The sequence below is a fragment of the Eriocheir sinensis genome, chromosome 45 (genome assembly GCF_024679095.1).
Source record: "Eriocheir sinensis breed Jianghai 21 chromosome 45, ASM2467909v1, whole genome shotgun sequence".
NCBI lineage: Eukaryota > Metazoa > Arthropoda > Malacostraca > Decapoda > Varunidae > Eriocheir > Eriocheir sinensis.
This window is the reverse complement of record NC_066553.1, coordinates 8268340-8285029: the sequence shown is the minus strand read 5'-3', so window position 1 is coordinate 8285029 and position 16690 is coordinate 8268340. Positions and strand designations below refer to the sequence as shown.

The following is a 16690-nucleotide window of genomic DNA, read 5'->3' as shown; positions in this document are numbered from 1 at the left end:
TAAAGGAAACTCATCAGTTTGGTTTGGATTTTTATCAACTGCTTTGCTTAGAAAATCTGTACCATGCCCCTTTTCTTTAGTTACCGCCAAAACACATTTTACCCGCTTTTGTGATGTGAGCTATTAACTGGTTAACATATTGCCCGTTTCATAATTAAAATTCAGAAACTGAACAAATTCAAATAGTTTGATTTCATAAAAACAACTGCACATTCGTGAAAATTAATGCAACCAAGGACTTGAAGCAGAACAAATAGGAAACCAACAAATGATAGGTAACTTTCCTCAATACAGGAAGATCACAAGCCAGTTTTAACCATTATATGTTTTGTTGAATCCTTGTAATTCAGGGGATTAAATTACAAATCCACTTCTCCAGAGTATGCATTTTGTTTAAATATATGAAATGATGGAGATGCTTTACACTACCTGTTATAACATCTTAACAAGTGGTGTATTTTCTTTTAAGAAAAATTTCTGCATATCATATAAACTACTTTCAAGTTTTGTACTGAAAAACTGCCATTTTACCAATTACTTATTAATTTTTAATCATGTTAACCTTAGCTTGACAGATAGCAGCATTGATATCTATCAGATATGGATTTCATATGACTTAAAACTGTGCAATTGAACTTTTAAACAATTATCATAGTTCTCTTATATGGTGTAAATACATCACAGCCTATTACAATTTTATACCACAAAAGACCACTTCAGCACTGAAAATATATCATTTGGTGCTAATCTTTGTGATTCAAGCAAAAGAAGCAAAGCAGAGCAAAAGCACCAGTGAAGGGCACACCTTCCAGTTGCCGTGTCTCCACCGAACAACACACTGCAAAGTAACGGCTCCAGTCTATTCACACCAAACCCATCATTTCATAGTCTGTGCCAGTGACTGCCAGTGCTTTGTCTTCATGTGACGGTTCAAGTGGTCTCGTCGGGTAGCGCGGAAGGGACATTCAGTACAAGGATAAGGCCTTTCCCCAGTATGGGTACGCATATGCCGCATAAAGTAATAGTCTGACTTGAACCTGGCTTGGCCACAGTAGGAACATGCAAGCATCTGACCACCTGATCTCTGCTCATATCCAAACTGTAAACAGGAAAACCATTCCAGTAAGACAACCACCATCCAAAAGACACAAAACTTAAAAAACTAAAATACAAGAATTAAGAAACTTTTCAACAAAGAAGTAAACGGTTTGTTCTATGAATGAAGGTAAGTACTGATTAAAACTCAAAACAAAACCTCAATTAACACATGAAAATCATTATTGCTAGTCCAAGAAAACGTTCTGCTTTTGTATAAGTTGCCATAATATCCCCTAAAGTGAACACCCTTTCCTTTCCTTTACACCAGAGCAGTTTCCTTAGCATCTGACGTGCACAGCACGATGGTGCATCTGTGCGTTGCTCAGAATGCCGAAACCTTATCATATTTGTGACACGTCTTTTTTAACCCTTTCCATCCGTGACGCAGACGTCGGTGTCACAGTATGGAAAGGGTCAAGAGGAAATGGAAAAGGATTAATCCTCTTCTAAACCTCTCAGTCCTCCTCTGAATTCCTCTTAATCCTCTTCCATTTCCTCTTTAAGAGATTTAAAAGAGGACTAACCCTTTCCATATGGTGACGCCGTTGGACGCCGACGTCGACATCGCCGGAGTGAAGGGGTTAAGGTGTATAATGTTCAGTGATACAGCACAAACTTATAAAGCAGCATGATTAATGTCTGCAACAAGAGAAAACTTGCTCAATATATTCTACCCAACCCAATTATGCAAGTTTTGGCAGAAAAATCAATAAACCAAGAACTAAGGGATTAATAAATCTAACAATTATATTTACTTCCGACAATTATTAACAAGAGTATTTCTTGGTAACTTATTTTGTTTGTTGTTGAAGTCCACTTCTATCAAGGAAATCAATCCTCAGTCGGGATAACTACAGTAGAACCTTCTCCAGGTGCCATCTCACTCACCCATTTTCTAGATTAACTCTTCTGAAATTATAAGCTACTTTTTCTACTCCTTTGGCAGTCTCCAAACTCCCTCATACAATTCTACCAGTTTTATTTATGCTATCTTAATTTGTGGACACTTACTAGGAGTATCATTAAATGACCCATATTGCAAGGATTTGAGACTTCCTTTTTCGTTTACCATGTACGATCTAACGGGAAGGATGCACTTTAGCAATATGAACTTGCAAAAGGTCTTTTCGTGATGCTCTATAGACACATGTTGCGCATTTATAGGGCTTCTCCCCAGTATGAATTCTGATGTGACGCTTGAGGTCGCTGTTTTGTCGAAAAGTGTCCCTGAAGCAGTATGGGCAAGCCAGCTGAGGTGTGCCTAGAGAAGATTCAGAGTTCCCCGCTTTGGTAGGGGTGGATGCAACGCTGCCACTCTCACTGTCCTACAGGAGACAGAACAAAAATGTCACTAATACTGCCTTCTTCCAAGTTTTCCATGCATCCTGAGTCCTTAAACTTTTGGCCAAGGCATAGCAGTTTACTGAATTATGAAACTATCTCAATTTTTCAATTTTCTGCTCTTCCATATCTACAAACCACCTTGAATACTATGTTAACTTCAGATGCAAAAAAACTTCTAAACAATCCCATCCACTGAAGACCACAAGAAAGATAAGAACTCCAGTGACACTTATTGAGTAACAGCAGCAGCAGCAGGAAGCACATAGCTAAATATTAACCCTTAAAACAGAATACACTGGCAGTGGACCAGCTTAAGACATTAGCATCTCCTTTCTTTCTAGTAACTAAGGTGGCAAGGCAATATCACTGTGTCTCTTAAAGATATGAGTTTTCACGGGTGTGCTCTGGGTGGAGGAATATGAACAATGTGGGCATTTGTAAGGTTTTTCGCCTGTGTGTGTCCTGATGTGGCGCTTGAGGTCACTCATCTGCTTGAAAGTTGATTTATTGCAATATGGACACTGGTACACTTGCTTTGTCCAAGAAGACACGCTGTAGCTCCTCATAAAGCTGCCCTCGCTGACAACACTTAACCCCTAGGAGGACAAAACCCTCATTATCGCAAGACAAGTTGCTTTCCTTTTACTTTACAATACTACTCACTGCTAGAAAAATATGGTAAACATATGAATGTACATGACATGGTATTCACCCTTCAGATGCCAAACAATTGCTGCAAGGTTTACACAGTAAATTTCCCAAGTATTTGTCATTCAATAACACAGGAGTATAAATATAATCTCTCTCTCTCTCTCTCTCTCTCTCTCTCTCTCTCTCTCTCTCACTCACTCACTCACTCACACACACACACACACACACACACACACACACACACACACACACACACACACACACACACAGTGTTTCTTCCCCTACCCACACCCAGTTCATCAAATTCCTTTATTATTTCTAAGTAATATTTTTTTCCAGAACAAAAATGTTTGAAATGGTTTAGAAATCTAATTAATTAACCATTTGTAATGCTGCTCAAAAGTACATAGGTACACTTTCATAATATCAGTAAGTACTTTGGCCCCATAATTTCCCCGATAAAAGGGGAACTTCCAACTTCCTTCACAAGTTAAATTCCCCACTTCCTTCATATGTTATTCATTGATTTAGTTTCCTTTGATACTCTATTATTTCTCTTGTCTGGTATCAATGCCCTGAGAAACAAAAGATTGACATGGATGTTCATGGCCTGAGCTGATTTGAGAATGTAAATGTGTAAACTCCAGACAATAGAAACAACAGTGATGAATATGGTACTTGACAAAGCATATTCAACTTTAGTGAATATGGTTTATAGAATGTACAAGTGACTATCTCTTGAAAGAATCACACTACTAAGTAACTTATTCACTGAGCAGCTTGCATATACACAAGCAGGATAACATTTTGAGGTGCCCGAGCATTTCTTCAAAGGGACATGTTGATAATGGAACCATCAGTCAGCAGACCATCATCATATCCATTGCTGAACCAGAGAACACTTGTCCTCTTAACTAACAAGAGTAAAACACCTACTTGAGTGACAGCAGCAACACTTACAACTATTGGAAACTACAGCAAACTATTTGTTTTCCTCAAGATATAATACAAACTGGAAGGTTAAGAAATGGTTTATGATTACTGAGTTAGCTGTAGTTCCCACCCAGTCTCTACTTGGTCTACAAGAAACCATGCAGAGATCTTGAAAACTACAATGAACACTGAGCAATTCCTTCTGATTATGATGTTAAAAAGTGGCTTTGACCAAGCTTCCATTCTTAATGAATTATAGGTGTTACCAATCTAACTATCTGGATGAATTTATATTTCAAGTAATGAACTGATGGGAAAACAAAAAGTGATGTTAACTATAGTACAGTGAAAGCAGTGAAAAGATGGAAATACATGTGGTTCTTTGTAAGATTAAGAAAAATGTGACTTAGGAAAATATTGGATATGTGTAAAATCATGTATTGCAAAATAGTTTATGCTGTGTGCAGTGATGCATGGAAGAAAAGTCTATTGAGAAAAAAAGTGGGAGGAGAAGTAAAACAAGAAAGGCTCATGTAAGCATAAGAACTGCATAAAAAAACTCAGTATTATGTACTCTATCATAATAAAAATTTCTGCAGCTTTGTCAGAGGTGAAAGTAGAGAGTAAGGCATTGTTGAAAAGATGAGTTAGGGAAAGTAGAAGTGAGAATTTTAGTAGAGTATCAGAAAAATATCTAGAGAACAAAAAGCTCTTCTGGAAAGGGGTTAATAGATAAATGGAAAGGAGGAAAATGACCCATGCAAGATAAAGAGCTGCAAATGGGTACTTATGAATAGGAATGGTTATTATAGGAGTACAATGGAAAATATTTTGAATCAGTGATGAAAGAGAATGCAAGAGGGTGAGCAGAAGTGATCAGTATAGAAGATTAATGTAGGGGAACCATATCTACAGGAGGAGGTGGAAAGCAGTGAGATAGAAGGCACTAGAGAAGCAAAAGTATGAAAGGCCCCTGGCACTGGCAGCATAACAGGTGAAATGCTGAAATATGAAGTTGTAGTTGTTGAATGGTTGTAGTGGATATGTCATCAAGCATGGGGCAGGGCGAGGTATCAGAATAGGAAAAAGGCCATCATTGGGCCACAGCATGAAGGGAATAAGCTTAATTAGTATGCCATGAACGATATGTGGAAGTTTTGAGTGAGAATTGTGGATGTGGATCAAATTTGTGCACTGAAATTGATAGTTAAAAATTACATGGAGAAGAACAGGAAGGCAGCAGTTTGCTGCTTTTGTGTACCTAGAAAAGGTATTGATACAAAGTTTATTGAATGTTTTAAGAATATATGGTGTGGAAGGGCCTTTACTTGAAAGGATCAGATCATTTTACATGAATATGCATGCCTCTGTATGTGTGTGTATGAGGAGCTGAGGAATTTCAGTATTGAGGTCGGTGTGAGAGGGGTATGTGGTGTCGATGGTTGTTTAACCTTTTTTTTTTTTTAATGTTTGTATGAGAGAAATGAAAACTAGAGTAGAGGAGTTAGGCCAAGGTTGGAGGTGAGTGGTACAGAGCAGTCTTTGGTTGCAGGCCTGTTTATAAATGATGCAGAGTTGTTGGCATGAGGGGAGAGTATTGAGAACAGGGTGTGAAGGGCAGACAGGTAATATGTCCCTGGAGGTGGGAGAGTAAGGGAAAAGAGACAGAGAGAAATAGCACTGTCTTCCCAGCTCTGTCATACAAATGAGGTACATATGAGCAATATTTGGTGAAAGGCTAATTTGCAGTAATTAGTGTTGTCAGAAAGTGAAAGGATACTGCAGAGGAATGTGGATGAATTTGACAGCATGTGTATGAGTATGAGAGTTGAAAGTAAACATTGGTAGAAGTAAAGTTTGTTTCTCGAAAGGACAAGAGAGCAGACTATCGACTTAATCATACAGAGTTTGGGATGAGAGCAAGACAATATTAGATCAGGTTGGGGCTAATGAGAATCGAGGAAGCAATGGAATTGCTAATGAGGATGGAGGAAAGTTGGAAAGTTTCGTTTAATCAGCGCAACATCTGTGGTCATATGCTTGAGAGAGACAGAAGGGGAAGGAATTATAAGAGAAGGGAGCAGATCCCAGGAGACGGGACACAACCCCTGATTAATACCTGGCACCCATTCACTGCTGGGCGGACAGGGGCGTAGGGTATCAGAAAAGCCACCCAAATTTTTCCACTCCGCCCGGGAATCGAACCCAGACTCTCTCGGTTGTGAGCCGAGTATGCTAGCCACTGCACCATGAAGCCTCCAGGATGGAGGAAGCAATTGAATTTAAGTATTTAGAGGCAGCTTAATAAATGAGAGTATGAAAGGAAAGGTGAGGGAGGGAGCAGTAAAGGACACTGGAGTTATAGAAAGGAGTGTGAGCATGGGGGTAAGGATGAGCATGAGAAACAGCATGATCGTGCCAAATTTATCACGTACATCAGACATGGATATTGACTGTAATACTGCAATCATGAATAAACACAATGGAAATCAGTTATATGAGGTGCATGTGGTATATCAGGATGGAATGGAGATGCATAAGGGATCAGGATGGAAAAGAGAAAGCAATAAAAGTATACAGGAGAGGTTTGTTAAGTGTAACAGCAAAAGGAGTGGACTGTGGAGTGGTTAAACGGGTAAAGCTTAGCATTCTGAGGAGGTCTGGACACATGATGAAAATAACTTTGTGAAGGGTATATGAGGACATGATTGAGAGAGGGTGTCAGCCTCAGATCACAAATAAAATGATCAATTGAGTGGATATGAGAGAGAGAGAGAGAGAGAGAGAGAGAGAGAGAGAGAGAGAGTGTGTGTGTGTGTGTGTGTGTGTGTGTGTGTGTTGGTAGGCGAGGGAATGAGCGTGCTGAGAAGGAGTGTCAGTACAGGCATAGTTGAGAACACTTCTGCTGTGGCCACACCCTTGAGGGAAGTTCGCATGAGGGAAGAGTGTCAAGAGATTTGGATAAACTTTGTCACATAAAAAAATAAAAAGAACTATATATACAAGGTCTGCTCAAAAAATGATCTGACTTTCTTCTTAGAAAAGTTGCAGTTGTAGGGGAAGGAGTGAGGCTATGTGCATTAACAGACCTTCCTGTGCATGTGAGATTTTTTGAAGCCTTGTCAGCTGAGTCAATCACAAGTAATCAGCTGGTGTGCTTGGCTGTGTATCCCATTTTCCTTTCAGTTTTAAATTATGTGCAATAGCATAAACATATAACATATGCCAACAGTGATCTTGTCTTCCTGAAGATCATCACAGGGAACAAAGGCTGGTTGAATGGGAACATCCCAAAATCTAAGGCTCGGTCATTGCTGTGTAAGTCATTGGCCTTCCAAAGGTGAGGAACAAAGTGAAAATGATACACACTTTATTTTATCTTTTACTAACCTGGTGCTGGGCACCAGGAATACACACCAGAAACTGTTAACAAACAGTATTAGTAAGAAGTCTTAATGGTCACTTTGATACAGTTCAGCACAAAAGACCAGAAGTGTGTAAGTTAGGAAACCTGCAGCTGCATAATGACAATGCCCTAGCCCATTTTTCATTCCTGATTCAGGTTTTCTTACCCAAGCACAGAATCCCTTAGGTTTGCCAGGCCCCCTACTCTCAAGACATGGCTCCTTGCAATTTCTGCCAGTTGATCAAATCCAGATATGAGAGCCAAGAGAACTTAATACAGAATGTAAATGAGCAACTGATAGCCATTTCCAAACCTACATAGAACTTCCAAAAATGCTTCTAGCAATGGAATAGCTGCTGGGTTGTGTGTGTACAGACACAAGGGGACCACTTTGAAAGGGATTAGCATTGGAACCCAAAAGGCAGCAACTTTCTCCACCTCACCCCACTGGCCTATAGTCAGATACATTTTGAACAGACCTTGTACTCTATCCTAGGCAGCAACTGAAGTCTCAATAAAAGTTCCACCTATCTTAGACAGCCTCTTTTGCATGCTGTTTCAATTCTCTTTTTAATAAAGTATGTAAATCCTTTTGGATAATTAGTCATAAAATCCATGGTATATCAAAAAGCCTTGACAATTCAAATTCAGCATTGTTGAGAAGCTTCAGAACTGAGCAAATGCTTAAATTATTTTTTTTAATGAAGGTTCTCCATACACTAATGAGGTGAATTAAACATGCCCCACACATAGCCAACACCAACCTACCATAAGCACAGTGGCAAGTTACCAGATGACTGCCACTGAAAAACTTCAATCCTGCATTTATAACATGCAAATATCTTTAATAACTAATCTTGTATTCAACAAACTAACCCCTTCCTGTTAAGTTCTGGACTAATTTGTAAAACATGTCCATCAGAAAAATACTAAATATAGATATGAGATGAATATACAAGCACCTGAATATCTTAAGACTGAATGGAATGTATACAAGTTACTTTAGCTGCCATCTGGCCTTACAAAGATCTACTTCCAATAACCACTTTGCTCAATGGTAAATCAGAAGGAATTGTTCATCACTATAAATACAAACAACAGAAAAGGAGCCATTAAAAATTTCTCCTGCACCATTATGTTAAAGCCTCCAACTTATATCATAAAATTGATATTTCTTGTAACATTAAATAGAAGTGGGAGATTTAAAGCTTTTCATCTCCCACATCAACAGTGGATGAAATTGGAGAGCTCATTATTTTCTTAATGTTTTAATTAAGTTTAAAATACTACCAAACTACTCCTCAAGAAGAGTACATGCAGAAGTAAACTGCCTGACCATATTTCTACAGAATTATAAAGTTGTTCAAGTGAGTGCATGTATGAAAATGCCTTACACATAAATATATATGAATAAATGACAAATAAATAAAAAGGATACTTATAAACATTGCAGATGACAGTAATTTTAATTGTTTAGATTTAAATACAACCAAAATTAAGGCTGGCATGGTTGACTACATATGAGGCGTCCGGAGGTAAAGGGGCGACATCACCAAATCTGGCATCTTTAGTTACGTGTATCATGCGATAGGCACACACATATTCTGTGATTTCTAAAAACAGTGCAAGGTATACTGACCCTTATAACAAGAGAATCGAGGGTGTACTAGTAAAAAGTGTGAACAAGAATTCATTATCATCATGTAGTGGTTGTCAGAGGTAAAGAGGCGGCATCACCAGCAGCATGAGAACCAATGAGGAGCTGGTTTTCCCGGGCTACCCGCTTCTCCGCCAATCACAGGCCGTGCTGCCCACCAAGCGGAGCGACTAAGTTAAAGCCCGGGAAATAGACATTGTCCGCAGGGACTCCTCGTATCATTATTATGAAAATTCATAAAATTGGCATTTTGAATTTAAATGAAATGGTTCATACCTTAGTTTAGGTGAACAACATAGATTTTAAAAATCCACATACATTATGGATATTCCTATTATCATAACCAATTTCCAAATGGGGGTATAAAAATTTAGCTATAAAATTGATTTATTTTTCAATACAAAAGAAAAAAAAAGTTATTATACAGCTAGGCCATACAATTAAAATGAATACAAACAATAATCTGTTAAGTTAAGAGGAAAGTGCAGGACACATGGCTAAACTTTCAATGTGATTTACTCAAAACTAGGTTTTGGTGAAGTTGCCCCTTTACCTCCGGACGCCTCATATAAAGTGTAGCTTTTAATAAATAATCAAAATTTAAAACTGTTCATAATCAAGGAAGGTGGATTCTTTAAATTTTGTAGTATGCTTGCATTTCATTTCATTACTACCAGCATTCAATATTGTTTAACTTGGCCCAATATATTTAATGCAAAACACACACACACACACACACACATATACTTTCTAATGATTTTAACCTGATGCAGCTGTCACATTCCCATAGAGTATAATACACCATTGCTCTTATTTGCCTCCTACAACTGAACGCATCATTGGAGAATAATCATAAATATCCTCCCCCATGCTTGGCCTCATGATTTTTTAGTTTTCTGTCATACAATTATCATATATACATTCTTTGTATACTAGCACCAACTACCGAGTGCTCTCTTAGTGTTTTCCCCAGTGAAAAACTGTAGACACATATGTTGCCATACTAACATTCGGTGTTGATTTGAACAGACCAAAGCCCAACTACTTTATCTACACCTAGGTGAACACACACATACACACACTAAAGGCACTGTTATTTAGTAAAAATCCACCTTCAATCGAAATATGAGGGAAAGTATAAGTAAAAAGGTACTTCCCACTTAACCATGTCACTAATGGCACTGCATCCTTGGTAGGGCTTAGTATCACTATGAGAGATTTGTTACTGGGCATTATGTTAATGAAACGAATTAAATTCTGCAAAGCAGAAATAAAAACTGCGATAATGCATCAAATAAGAACTCTGATGTTAAAATTTTGACACTGAACATATTATGAACCTGACATTCATTAAGACAACAAGTGCTTTAATAGCCAAGTAGTAATTTATTAAACTATATACTATAGGTTAGATGCAATGCAGCCACCAATCAAAAATAGCACCTCAAGGGATGTTCTCATGCACTCTCAGGCCATTAGTCAGGATTAAAATTCTGAGTATAACCTAAAGTAAACCATGATTATTTAGAGCTACTCAAGCAAATTCATAGGCATCATGTCTTTCCAATCGCTGCTATTAATCACCATTATGATTTCTACAGTTATATGCTCTCCTGTGGTTAGGAAATATTTTTATGGTTGGCTCCCTTTCTGTAAGGTTTAGTGCAACACTCACCCGCTGTTGTGAGTGTGGTGCTCCCGCCGGCGCAGGGTGAACCTCCTGGTTACCCTCACTCGAATAGGCCTCAGCAGTGTACCCTCCTGGCCCAGGTATTTCACTTCCAAGCCACTGCATTAAGAAATACGGGAATCAGATCCCCAGCCTCTGTTATGGTATCTGAACAGTCTGCTTACACAAATTATAATTATGAATAAACTAACTGATATTCATCAATAGACTCTGAAAGAAATTCATTAGTCAAACAGTCTATGTGGGCAAGACTAATAGTGTGATAAATGAGTCCTTATTCACACCACCCTTGGTTTTGGCAAAGTAATACTCATCTCTCACCCCTTGCATTCCTGAGGGGCCCGCCAGAGCCTCAGCCACGGCATCAGCGAGAGGTTGCGCCTGACCAGGGATGACAGGTTGTTCATACTTGTTTGGCATCATGCGGTTGGAATGTTCCTCTCCGGTACCATCCATGCTTGGGTCACTGGGCACACCTCCATACTGCATACTTGTCTCCATCCCTTCTGATTGACTGCTATCTAAAGTTTCTACCATCTCTTCTTTGACTAGTGACTCATCAACCATTACCTGAAGGAAAATAGTTAAAGATCAATGAATGCAGTTACAATATAAATGGTTTCCTTTACAAATAAAGTTTTTGTCATCATGAAAATTGGGTGATGGTTCAACAGGCAGCCATACCTTAACTTCTGATGCCTGAGACTCTTGTGATGGAGGTTGATCTGACTGTTCAGTGGATTCCACTCTCTCAGAGCGATGACCTTCACTGGGCGCTCTGGACCGAGATTGTTCACCATCAGGTTGGTATGGGGAGGCTCTGGGTGACGATGGAGGGCTGTTGGAAGGCTGTGAACTACCATTCTCCTCACGTCGTCTTCTCTTTGGCTGAGGACTCGACCTCTCCTCTCGTCCTGACCTGGACTGGTTGGACCTCTCTTCTCCTTGGGGTGGCTCATCTGGTACTGCCAGACCCTTTATCGATAAGGTCTCTGCAGCCTTTATTAGTCTCGCCAAGTCATTCTGTGCCACATTCACATACCCTGCATACATATAATTGAGCAGAGCCTCAAGAGCATCTGCCTTAATGTCCTTGAGCACTATAACTGGGTGTTTGCAGGGGGTGTGCTCAAAAATCTTTTCAAAGTATTCACTACATGTCGATAGCACCAGTTTATGAACAGGATAGAATTTACCATCACACGCCAGGGTAGCATCTGTGTACCGCTCCTGCAAGTGAGAAGAGTAAAGTGATTAATTACTCATGCTGGACTTTGCCTGATATTAGTGGCATTTCACTACTTGGAAGGGGACATGATGAAAATAATAACAACATTGATTAGACCAAGGCCAGAGTATGCAGCAGTTGTCTGGTCACCACACAAGAAAAAAGGATATAAGGAAACTTGAAAGAATTCAAAGGACTGTGGATAAGAGGTACCAGAACTATCAAGCCTGACATACGAGACTAGATTAGAGGAATTGGGCTTACCAACACAAGAAGAAGAGAAAGAGGAGACCTGATAGTGTTGTACAGGAATACGAGTGGAATGGAAGTGTTGGATAGAGATGATTTAATCAATATGGAAGGGAGAAGGCAACTAAGAGGACACTAAGAAATTGAGAAAGGGGACTTGTTTGAAAGACTTAATTAAGTTCAGTTTTCCATGCAGGAGTGTGGATACATGGAATGGACTTAGCAAAGCCATTGTTGAAGTGGGCAGTGTCCATAAAATGAGGGAAGAGCTGGACAAATATAGATTGGGAGACAGGACTCTTCGAGCTTGAACTCAGGCCCTGTATACTACAAATAGATAAAATACAAATAGGTAAATGCACACACAAAGGAAATCTTAAAAGTACATGTGCAGCTCATCTCACCTTTTCCCTGAGTGTTGCCAGTATATGACAAAATGTGGCCCTGTGGTTGTTCCAGTACAGTGATAGCATTCCATCCCCCATCTTGAAAGAATGTTCTCATCTGAAACAAGAGTAATTTCCCTGATCATAAGGGAAAAACTAGTAGTGGTATATCAAAAGAAGATGCAAATACCCATTTTTCAACCTTCATATATATGTACTGCCATCTCATTATGAAAACCTACAAACATCATTATAATACTAGTATCAATATAAGACTATAATTTAATCTTCAGTTACCTTGAGATGTGCCATTCCTAGCATGAATTGACTGCCTTGCAAAACAGCAATTACTAGTAAGACTATAGTCATTTTTTTTTTTTTTTAACAAAGCCAGTTCACACTCAAGGATCTCACCAATTATGTCTAGTAATTATGTAAAGTTAGGCTGGAGTAGTTTAAATATATTAGAGGGATTTTTTACCACATACGGAAACCACGCAATTTCACTCAGTCTCCTTAGTGGGGCGGGGGAGGGCAAAGCACCCTTGTTAGAAGGGGTCGAGGTTAGGTTATGTAAAGTTAGGTTGGAGTAGTTTAAATGTATTCGACATAGTGTGAGCCGTCGGAAATATGCAGCGCGGGACGGGAAGTTTCCGTAAACTTTCAGTAGGAAATTTTCCCCATTTTTGGGAGTGGGAGGCGGACCTCTTGCAAAGAATTACCTACAGTTAAGTTTAGGTTATGTTAAGTTAGATTAGGTACTTTATGCTTTCCCCTACATGTACGTATCAGTGTTGCTAGATTGGGCGAAGAGTATAGCGTATTGGGCTACTTTTCGAGGCTGTATGCAATTTTTTGGGCTACTTCCCATTAATTTGCCTTATTTGTTAAAGATGATTTGCCTATCTATCTAAACAGTAATTAATTTTTATCATAAGAATCTTGCAACCATGTCATATATGACTATGTATTCACTTACTTGTATCATGAACGTGTGAATCAGGTTCAAACGCAGGTTACTTGTGTTCAAAATTTTTCCATTCGAATTCAGGTTATTAATTATTCTCTAATGTTTGTTAGTTGGTTTGTGTTATTCTCAAGTACCAAATAATCTTCTTTGCTGAGGACACGTCTAAGTTGTATTCAGCCAATAGCGATGCTCTGTGTAGGTACATACGTGGAGTGTTATAGTGTTTGGTTGTTGGTGGTTGGTTAGAAAGCAGGTTAATCAGGATTCACGTGTTAGAACAGCTTGGGCAGGAGGTTCGGGAGTCTGCACTTGCAGCAGAACTTACAGTAATCTCTAGGGTGTGGTGCTAGACAGATCACAAGTAGCCAGTGGTTTTGCTTGTGTCAGTGATAAACAATGAAGATACACCGTGTTTGGTGCCACGGACTCTACTATCAGAACAGAAACCTTGCGATGAGGTGACAAGCTACTCAAACTGGTGCTAGTGAGAGAGCATTAGTGTGGTGTAGGCGGTTTAAGTGGATGCAGCTGGCCGCCGGCGCCACACCGGACCGGTGAGGTGAGCATTGTTTGGTGGGTTCACAACGCTTCTCTTCCAAATCAAGCTTAGGGTCCTGTGGGAATGCGTGGTTTCCATATGGCAACACTAAATTCGTCGCAAACACTTATTTTAGTGGTGGTGGGAGGAGAAAACCCCTACATGTAGGGAATTTTCCAAGATCTGGGGTATTTTCCCTCCCCCAACTAAAAAACATATGCAATGGCGACTGATTTCGTTTCCCCCACCCAGAACCCCGCATTCCCACAGGTCCCCAAGCTTGTTTGGAGGGAGAGGGGGGAGTATGGGCAAACACTAGAATTTTACCAAAATTCTCATAAACAAGTGGTTTGCAACAGAAAACAACATGGGCATGGCAGTGTGCTATATGTGCACAAGGTACTTCATAGAGCACAAAGGTGTCCTCCACAGTGTGGGGGGTGTAGTTCTGGAGGAAAGCCGTTTTCCTTTCTGACACGAAGTTTCTCCCGTGCGCGTCCCTTCAGGCTCCTGCTGCATGTCAGCATCTTGCCACGGAAAGCCGCCTGATCCATGACACTAAACATAACAGGTGGTAAATCGCAGGCAGGTTTTCTTCGGCATTCATTGTGGGCTCCAGGGGGTCCGAAAACCTTCCTCTTATAAGCATACATCCACTATGAAAGGTGCCGATGCAGCTATCCTCACTGTAACCAGCATAAGCAGATGAGAAAATAAGTTAGCATTTTGAGAATCATGGATGCCTGGGGGGAAAAAAAAGCGGTGGGTCGGAGGCTCCAGGGGGTCCCCACAGCCTAATAATTTCTACTTTACAGCATAAATTCACAACGATACAGCTAGCCTCGCTCTAACCAGTACACGTAGATGAGGTAATAGGCTAGAACTATTGTGAATCATGGGTGCCTTGGGGGAAATGCGGCGCGGGTCGGGGCGGGCGGCGGCCAGACGGGAAAATGGCTCCGGAGGCTTTGGCGGACGCTACCCCCCGCCCACCGCCGCCTCGCTCTCCACGCCGGCCGCTGCCCCACACGCCACAGGGATGCAGAAGACACGTGCAGGCGACCTCGCTACACCCGCCCGAGTGGTTGTTCGGCGGGAATAAGTACCTGTCGCGGCGGAAGATGGATGTGTAGCAGAGAGGCGCGGTCATCCGTCGGCAGCAGAGGCGTCGCGGCGTCGATCCTGACCTGCGCTCTGACCACCGTTGCCAGATTATCGTACTCGCAGCATCGTGATTTTAATTCGGTTTCTGACCCACAGATATTGCAAAAGAGTACCACTAACTAACCGTTTCAATGATGACTGTAAATGAGTCTAGTTGTTGGGTTGGAGGAGACAGTTTTTTCGGTCGGAAATCGGGAAATGGACGAGGCTGAGTTCGACAACCTGGCAACGTTGGCCCGACCAGTATACGCTTATACGATAATCCCATCACCTTTAGAAACGTCAATTCATCCTTTCAGCTCGCTAACAAAACATCAACTACCAACAGTTTTAAGGATAATTACGTTTGGTTATCGGTATTGGTGTGGTTGCGATAGTTTCAAGCCAGCAACCGATGAAGGCAATGTGATGAGGTTATGCAAAGTACAAAAATCTGGCAACGCTGGCCATGACTGATTTCCTCTTATTGTGTCTCCCATCACTTTATTACACCTATTATGAGGAAGACATGTCCACGTAATTACTTAGTTTGATTAAATGAATTTTCCTAAGGTAGGAGCGCTTCCGTTTACGCAGTAACAATAAATAATGTGGAGATTGGAGACAAAGGGAACTCGGGGGTAATGGCGGTCATCCAAAGGTTGTTGCCACTTGCCACCTGGGTTAACTGTCATAAGTTTTCCTCCACCCGTGACTGGATATGTCAGACGTTTAGTGACGTCACTAGTTTTGTTGGTTAGCATCACTTCAGGAGAATTGCGATTGTTTATTCTAGGAAACAACACAACCATGGTATTATTTTTTTCCACTTTTTTCGCCTTTATTATTAATTAAATTTTTAGGTACTCAGATATTCGAAAATATTTTTCTTTTGTGAGGCAAAGCACGGAGGTGTCATGAACCACAGCATTTCCAAGATGGTCGGTCGCGGTCTTATGGATTTATTGTATTTTCAATTTTTATAGAAAGAATACTATCCCCGCCCCGGGACGGTCATGGCGGCAAGGCGCCAAAGTACAGCCTGTTTAAACCAAAGTATGCATTCACAAGCACCAAACGCTCAACGGCTCCGGGATGATGCAGTTGTAAAAATGCGCGACACTTCTCCCTTCTCCTTTGTTGTTTTACTTGCAACAATAAACTATCAATCAATCAATCAATCAATCAGAACAGTGTATAAAGTATGCATCCAAAATAGTGTATAAACTATAAAGTATGAACCCAGAGTAGTGCATAAAGTAGGGATCCAGAAATAGTACACCATACACTCTACAGCTCTGGCTTGGTGCATTTGTAAATATGCGCGACACATCAGAATGGTCTGTAAAGTAACACATTAATGGAGTAAGTGAGAATCGAAAAATGGAGCAGTATAT

General features: G+C 40.3%; 1 protein-coding gene across 31 annotated transcripts in view; it reads right to left on the bottom strand.

Annotated features, from left to right (window-relative positions):
- LOC126980703 (sentrin-specific protease 1-like) overlaps nucleotides 1-15422 on the bottom strand; it is a 96677-nt gene extending 81255 nt beyond the window's left edge. For 26 of the 31 annotated variants that reach the window (XM_050830872.1, XM_050830866.1, XM_050830860.1 and 23 more), the window contains exons 1-5: nucleotides 15257-15422; nucleotides 12661-12760; nucleotides 11464-12009; nucleotides 11101-11349; nucleotides 10765-10878 (exon numbers count right to left, since the gene is read on the bottom strand). In XM_050830872.1, the coding sequence (XP_050686829.1) occupies nucleotides 10765-10878; nucleotides 11101-11349; nucleotides 11464-12009; nucleotides 12661-12741 (990 nt within the window). In that variant the 5' untranslated portion in view covers nucleotides 12742-12760; nucleotides 15257-15422. Of the gene's footprint in view, nucleotides 1100-1119; nucleotides 2424-2473; nucleotides 3039-10764; nucleotides 10879-11100; nucleotides 11350-11463; nucleotides 12010-12660; nucleotides 12761-15002; nucleotides 15232-15256 lie in introns of those variants that run through there. The other 5 variants (XM_050830881.1, XM_050830880.1, XM_050830879.1 and 2 more) reach the window with 5 other exon arrangements.
- Between the last annotated feature and the right edge of the window lie 1268 nt (nucleotides 15423-16690).